The sequence below is a fragment of the Camellia sinensis genome, chromosome 5 (genome assembly GCF_055761805.1).
Source record: "Camellia sinensis isolate YWXY chromosome 5, ASM5576180v1, whole genome shotgun sequence".
In the NCBI taxonomy this organism is placed as follows: Eukaryota; Viridiplantae; Streptophyta; class Magnoliopsida; order Ericales; family Theaceae; genus Camellia; species Camellia sinensis.
In genome coordinates this window covers 128296482-128305079 of record NC_138965.1, presented here as the reverse complement: position 1 = coordinate 128305079, position 8598 = coordinate 128296482, and the positions used below count along the sequence as shown (strand labels likewise).

Below are 8598 nucleotides of genomic sequence, written 5' to 3'. Positions count from 1 at the left end.
ATATATATATAATTACAATAAATTGAGCAAAAAGACCAAGAACCCATCAAGATTTTTTCCCATATTATACACCAAAGCTAGTTTCAACTGCTTGATTTTACATATCTTACAAAGCAGAGAGATCAAGAGAGTGATAGATATAGATTTGCATATATATATATATATATATATTGAGAGAGAGAGGGTGGAACACGTATAGAGAAAGATAGGGGGGAAAGAAATAAGCTGTTGTTAATTTTGTTTTCTTAGATTTTGATTTATTATTTTTGTGATATTTGAATTATTGTTTGGCATTTGATCAAAACTTCAAAAATCTGGGTTTAATGATTTTTTTTTTTTTTTATTCAATTACTCCAAGTTATGGGAAGGCATAAAAGTAGCAACAATGGCCAATGGATGGTGGTCGCCAGTAAAAAATAGTAGACGGTAGTTGTCGGTGGACAAATAGTGATGGTGGTTTGTCGATGCGTATCTTTCTCCCTCTCTTTCTTTTCGATTGCTCAACTCTCTCTCCTCTTTCACACTTTCAGCAAAAAATTGGTTTGAATTTTTTTTTTTTAATAAAATGATCTGAGCGGCCCATCTGGCTTGATCCCATCTGGACCGTTCCCAATAGGGAGCCAAGTAGAGGAATTACGTAGAGGATCCGGACTCCGCAAACGAGACCTAAACTCTCCTTCAATAGATGAAGTTGACACGTATGCAATTTACCCAACTTGCCCAAAGGTGACTCGTATTTTTCTCTGATCATAATGAACCAACACATTAGACCAAATTAACACACACCACTCCAATCTATTTTTCCCTCACCCACCAATAAAATCGCAGAAAAAGTGTCCAATCAAGTAGGCCCCACCTAAAGAAAACTCACTCATCTCTTCTCTCATTAGTTCATTCAGAATCTTAAAATCACAGTCAGTGACACTAGTCGTCTTCACTTCAGCTTTTTCTCGTACTATATATATGTAACCACTCACAGGAGAATCCGAAGTACGTTCATCTTCTCTTCCAAAGAAACTCTCTCTCTCTCTCTCTCTCGATTTCCATGGGGTTTCCAATGAGTTGCACCGAAGTTTTTCTTCCGAAAATCTTGATACACTTTCTCTCCGTTCTGGGTTTCATCAGAAACCTCATTCTCTCTCTCTTCCGCTTTCTGGGTCTCCCCGATTTCCTCGAACCCGATTTCCACTTCCCCGAAGCCCCGACCCGCATACCCGAAACCTCGCCAGTATCCGCCTTGCTGATCCGGGAACTCTTGCCGGTGGTGAAGCTGGAGGATTCGGCCGCCGGAGATCCGCCGGAGAGCTGCGCCGTCTGCCTCTACGAGCTGGAGGTCGGCGAAGAGATCAGGTGGTTGGCGAACTGTAAGCACATTTTCCACCGGAGGTGTCTGGACCGTTGGATGGATCATGATCAGAAGACTTGTCCGCTTTGTAGGACCCCTTTTGTGCCGCACGATATGCAGGATGAGTTTAATCAACGGCTCTGGGCTGCCTCTGGTGTCGATGAGTATTACGGTGATTATGGGTCAATTTCGGGTCTGTAATTATTAAACTCCGACATTTTGAATTTTTTTTTTTTTGTAAAGTAAGTAGAGTTTTTGTATATAAACATCGAAATTACAATATCAAAGAATCTTAGGGTCCATTTGTTAAACCTCTCAAATTATAATTTCACTAGTTGATTTAAGTGTGATGTTTGTTTTGAGTGTACAAATCATAATTTTACGTCAATTTCTTAAAACTCAATTCAAAATATAATTATTACTTTTCAAAACTCATAATCAAATACATAATTCAAAACTCTTTTCAAAATTCAATTCAAATTAATATTTTAATTTTTTAAATATTTTAAATATTTTAATTTTGTTAAGATTTTAAATATTTTAATATTTAAATATGTTACGATTTTTTAATTTTTGAATATTTTTAAATATTTTAATTTTTAAATATTACGATTTTAATTTTTAAAATTTTAAAATATTTTATAAAAATAAATTCAAACTTTATTTTATAAAAATATTTTTAAATATTTTAATTTTTTTTGTTATGTATTTAGTTATGATTTGAGTGTAGATTTATGAAAGTAATATGAAGTTTCGAGTTTTGCGGTTAGTTATGAGTTTTAAAAATAATTTTTTAATTGAGTTTTGTTTTATTTGTTTGGTTACGATTTGAGTGTATAGTTGTTTTTAAATTCAAAATATCAAAATTTTAACTTATTTAAATTATTTTATTTTTATTTAAAATTTTAAATTATGATTTAATTTTTATTTTAAATATTTTTTTATTTTTTTATTTTAAATATTTTATTTTATTTTGTATTTTAATTTTCATAAAAATATTTTAATATTTTAATTTTAATATTTTGATATTTTAATTGTAAATATTATGATTTTCAGAATATTTTTAATATTCTTAATATTTTAATTTTCTAAATATTTTAAATATTTTAATTTTCTAAATAATTTAAAAATATTTTTAATATTTAATGTTTATGCAGGCCTAAAAAATGAATTGACAGAAAAATTAATTGACATAAAATAATTGACATATAAGTTATTTGAAAAAAAAAATTATTCAAAAAAATTACTTAAAAATAATTAATTGAAAAAAAAAATCATTTTTTTATTTGAGTATTTTAAAAATAGTTGGTTATGACTGTTGATAAAAAATACAGATATCGAGTTATGTGTTGTGTGTTAAATTATCAATTATAAGTTGAATTAAGTTTTGAAAACTGATCACCAAATAAATTTTCTTATTTCACATGTCACATCAAATTTTCAAAACTTAATTCCACATACAATTCAATACTCAATTCAACACTCTATTCAAAAATCATAATCAAACAAATTTTCTATACTCGAATCATAATTTCACAACTCACAAACTCAAAATACAATTCAGACTTTCAAATCATATTTACAAAACTCTATCAAACGCAATTTTATGTTTTCAAATAAATTTTTTTCTTTGTCTTAAATTTATTTATTTTTGTTTATAAATATGTGTTTTTTTAATCATTAAATCGTGTGAAATTTACTTAAATTATAAATTATTTCTCGTAATTTTAGAAATTACAATATGTCTCTTAAGGTTTTAATTTCATAATAAATATGTATTTTTTTAATAAATTATCAAGTTAATTAACAGTTCTTAATAATGTTAAAATTTTATTTCAATTAATAATTCAGATAATTTTATTATTGTATAGATGAACAGTTATAAATTTCATTTTTAATTAATTTTATTAAATAAAAAATTTTGACAGAAAAGTATTTATAATTTTTTAAATCATAAGAGTTAATTCGTATTTTAAGCAAATCTCAATGAATGCATTTGTAATTTATTCCAAAATATAGCGCTGAAGACAGTTTAATAATTAAAAATAGATATATTTTGAAAAAAAAAAGAAAAAAAAAACACAAATGAAAAAAAAAATACACTTTTTGACTTTTTATGAAATGTGGGTTGGGTATGGGCTGATTTTAAAGTGATGTGGTAGAGAGATAATGACACTTAAATAAGATGATGTGACTTAAATAGAATAGTAACTTTTTGACTTTTTTTTATTATGCCAAACCAAGCCTAAATGGTAGTGAAAATTTCTCAATTAGACTTTTATTTGATGGAAATAACAGTTTAAATTATTTTGTTTCATAAATTTTTTAAGGAGGAGATGCATAATTGAGTGAGGATAAATGAAATTTTTTTTGCTTGGATAATATTGTTAAAATAACATGTCAATGTGTCTTAAAGTAATATGTTACTATCAAATAGAGTAACATATTTTTATTTACATTAATTTCGACGGTAATAATATATATTTTAAAAAAAAATTCATAGTCAATATGGATCTTATTTTGATGGTAATAATTTTTTTATTTTAAATTTAATAGTCAATATGGATCTTATTTGATATATTTTGATAAGAAGATTTTAAAAATACTAATTTTATTAAAAATCAGTATTTAGATTAAAAGTTATATTGTTTTAAAATTTAATATTTTAGTGATAGGAGTATGTATTAGACTTTCAATTTTTATTTTATACTTATCTTTCATGCATTAAAATTTTATTGACCAAATATCTCTTCAACACAAGCGTACCAAAAAAAATTCAAAAATTCAATTGTTTCCTGTGCACAGAATTATATACAATTTTCTTGCAATAAATAATTTTGTAATTAAATTTTCAACGCTTAATATTTTTTATTTAAATGTAATGTGTATTTTTTTTTTAATAACTATAGTAGTCTTTATCTCTTGAATAGACAAGAGAAGACATCTTAGATCATCTCTAATAGTTCATTAATTTTGTTATTAAATTAAAATTTGATGAAAAAGTAGTATTTTTCTGTTTTAATAGTTTCATCAAATAAGTATCAAATTGAAGATATTAAAAATCTTTCATCAAATTGAAGATGTTTGAGAGTTTTCATCAAATCACTTTCATAGGCTTTAAATTTTTACCACCGAATATCCTTAGAATGACCACTTTTAGAAAAAAAGTTGTAAAAAAAAAAAATACACTAGTTAGTCAACCGATTGAACATCCGTCCGATCCTCCGTTTAGTCAACTGGTGTTCGGATGAAAACTCTAAATCTTTTATTAAAACATTTGAAGTCAAATAAAATTTTTATTTAAATTTCCCCCCGGGGGGGGGGGGGGGGGGGGTTTCAACACAGACTGAAGTAGTATAGCTTTGTTTGAACTTTGATCAAAATCATTGTGGTGTGAGTTGATAGCTCCAGATTAATAGGGCAAGATTGTAATAAAATCATGAATTTGAAATTTCAGTAATAAATTAAAAGGTAAAATATCAATAAATTTTAAAAAATTATTTGAGAACTCTAACAAGAGTTCTAAAGAAGCTCTAATAAGTGAAGTCCATCATTGATGTGGTGTTTTGGTCTCTTTCTTTTTCTTTTTTTTTTCCACATAAGTAGAGCTCAATTTAGAGCTCTACTTTTAAAGCTCTCTATCACTATCGATAAATTTTAAACAGTAATCTTATGAAATGTGTGATTCTTTCTCTTTTTTTATGGGTTCAAATGTCTCATTTTAGTGTAAATTACATAATGAGCCAAGCATAAATATGTGTTTGTTATATGTTGAGGGATAAATGTAAGTTTTTTCATAATGTTGAAATTACTAAACGTAACACTTTAAAAAAAACTCTTTAGGCCTCGTTTGAGAACAGGCTAATTTAGTAACTTTTTGACTATTTGGTTAAAATATGAGCTAAAAAAAACTAGTATGTTTGGGATAACTTTTTGACTTTTTACGAAAAGATGTGCAAAAAGGAGAGAGAGAGAATCTTTGACTTTTTTGTATGGGTTGTTGACTTTTTGGTTAATTTGCCTCCGTTTGGGAAGTGGGTTGGCTTTTTGGCTTTTTGACTTTTTTGACTATTTTAGCCTGGGCTAAAAAGCTTGGTTTGGGAAGGGCTTTTTGGCTTTTTGGCTTTTTTGACTTTTTTTGTGAGAGAAGAATGTAATGATTATAGGTTGGATGTGATGTTTTGTTTGTTATGGCTAAAATAGCCTATTTTGTTTTTTGTGGCTAAACTAGCCAAAAAAGCCTGAAAAAGCCCTTGCCAAACACAGGCTTAACTTTTTGACTTTTTGGCTAAAAAATTCGGTTGCCAAACGAGGCCTTAGTGTACTTTTTGAAAATGTAATATTTCAATATAATACTCTAATGTAACACATTAAAATATTCTTAAATGTACTTTTATCAAATGTAACATTTCAATATAACACTCTAATGTAACATACTAAAAAATTCATTAGTTTACTTTTCTCAAACGTAATAATATAACATTCTAAAAAACTACTCAGTGTACTTTTTTCAAACATAACACTGCAATGTAACACACTACAAAACTTCTTAATGTATTTTTTCAAACGTAAAAACGTAACATTTCAAAAGACTTCCTTAGGCCTCGTTTGGCAACCGAACTTTTTAGCCAAAAAGTTACTAAACTAGCCAAAAAGCCAATAACCCATACAAAAAAGTCAAAGATTCCCTTTTCTTTATACTTTTTGCACATCTTGTAGTAAAAAGTCAAAAAGTCATCCCAAACATACTAGTTTTTTTTAGTTCATATTTTAGCCAAATAGCCAAAAAGTTACTAAATTAGCCTGTTTCCAAACGAGGCCTTAATATATTTTTCCCAAACATAGGGCTCCAATCAATGTAATATAAAAAAAGGGCAAATTACATATACACCCCTCCAGGTTTGACAAAATTACAGATACCCCCCTGAGGTTTGAGAAATTACGAATTCCCCCCTGAATGCTATATTTGCATAAGAAATTAGGGGGTAATTTGTTATAAAATATAAACCTCAGGGGGTAAATTGTTATGAAAATACAAACCTCAGGGGGCGGGATGTAATTTCCGAAACCTCAGGGGGGTATTTGTAATTTTGTCAAACCTGGAGGGGTGTATATGTAATTTGCCCATAAAAAAACTCCTTAGTGTAATTTTTTTTCTCCAAATATAGCATTCTAATGTAACACACTCCAATGTAATACTAAAAAATTATACTAATAGAAATGTAGATTTCCACGCTCGACAACCAACATTTCAGCTATAAATCTCCCAAAAAAGAATCTTCCACACTTTGCATTTCCATTCCTATCCCCAAAAACAAATCAAAAACTTGAAAAAATGAATCACCAAAGGACATTCACTTTAACTCAAATGGCACCAAATCAAATAAATATAACTTTTCAAAACAAAAATGACTAATTGATTTATAAGAAAACTCCTAGAACTAAATAGATCGATATTTCCTCATTTAGGATTTCTAGGTAAATTTTCCTTTTTTAAAAAATTTACCTATAAATCCATTTTGAGGAATGATAATTTGTTTAATCTCAAGAATTTTTTTATAAACTAATTAGTCACATTGATTTTGGAAATATAAATTTAATATATTATTTAGAAATTAGATTTACGATTATACCCTTATTTCTATTATGTTTTATTTTTTTCCCCTTCCTTTTGTGTTAGAAAGATAAGATATATACACAATCTATGAGAATCAAATCTGAGATGAATTTTTATATGAAAATCATTTTTATTTGAAAAATATTTTAAAAGGAATACAAAAATGACTTGAAATATGAAATTATTAAAATATTTTAAAGGAATATGATATTCTTCAAATATTTCAAAAAGAGTACAAAAACTCCTTAGTAAGTTTTAGAAAAATGTATAATTTCAAACTGTAACACTTCAATGTAACACTCAAACAAAACACTCTAAAAAAATTTCTTAATGTACTTTTTCCAAACATAACACTTCAATATAACATTCTAAAAAAACTATTTAATATAATACTTCAATGTAACACATAAAAACCCCTTAGTGTACTTTTTTCAAACGTAATATTCTAATGTAACACTCAAAAAAAAGTATGTGGATCTTTCAAACCATTCCAAATGGAGTACAAAAATTCCTTATTAAACTTTAGGCAAATGTATAATTTCAAACTGTGAGTGTTATGTTTGAGAAATGTGTACTAATTTTTTTTTTTTTTATAATGTTTTTGTATGTGATATATTGGAGTGTTATATTTGGGATTACATTGAATGGAGTGTTACGTTTGGAAAAAGTAAATTAAGAAATTTTTTGTATATTATATTGGAGTGTTACGTTTAGGAAAAATACACTAAGTACTTTTTTGGAGTGTTACGTTATTTTTTTTTTAAAGTGTTACGTTTGAGAAAAGTACACTAAATAATTTTTTTAAAGTGCTATATTGTTACGTTTTGAAAAAATACACTACAAAATTTTTTAATGTGTTACATTAAAACGTTACGTGTTTGTTCATAATGTAAAATTTGTTTTAGAATGAGGAAAAACTCAAAACCTCTATAATACGGATTGCCCAAATGTGTAATTTCACATTTAGATAAACCCATTTTTATTCTTCAAACAATAACTCCAAACGTGTAAGTGACTACCTTTTTGGGTAATTTCTACTTTAATAGAATCTTTGGATTCATGAAAAAAAAATTGATAGGCTAAACAGTTTATAAGATCACATTTTGAGATTTATTAGTGTTTCACCCTTTTTTTTTATAAATAATTTTCGATATATTTATTTAGAAATAATTACAAAAAGAAAATTCCAAGATTTGAGTCTTTAACAAAATAAATCTTGAATTTTTAATTTTATTAATTTAAATTCTCAATATTTTGCTTTATTTTCAATCTAAACCATTCGTTTGTTTTTGTTATGCAAAAATGACAATATATATATATATATTAGTTATTAAGCTTAATGTAAGTATATATAAGATGTCTAAATACCATTTTTTTTTATTGAGTTTAATTACTAAAATATCATTTTTTTTTTGGGTCAATTTTACTTCATGTCTAAAATATTATTTTTTATTGAATTCAATTACTAAAATACCATTTTTTTTGTGTGTCAATTTTACTTAATGAAAATAGACAAATGATTTAGATTGAAAATAAATCAAAATTTTAAGATTTTAATTGATAAAATTAAAAACTCAAATTTTAATTTGATATAAGGGTCAAACAATATTGTTTTTTGGTTGTAATTTTCCCATTT

The 8598-nt window shown here is 26.6% G+C and overlaps 1 protein-coding gene across 1 annotated transcript; it reads left to right on the top strand.

Moving 5' to 3' along the window:
• The first annotated feature begins 332 nt into the window (after window positions 1–332).
• On the top strand, window positions 333–1665 carry LOC114300195 (brassinosteroid-responsive RING protein 1). Its single transcript, XM_028245079.2, has one exon. The coding sequence runs from the start codon at window positions 1046–1048 to the stop codon at window positions 1544–1546; it is 501 nt and encodes a 166-aa protein (XP_028100880.2). The 5' UTR covers window positions 333–1045; the 3' UTR covers window positions 1547–1665.
• Window positions 1666–8598: the final 6933 nt, after the last annotated feature.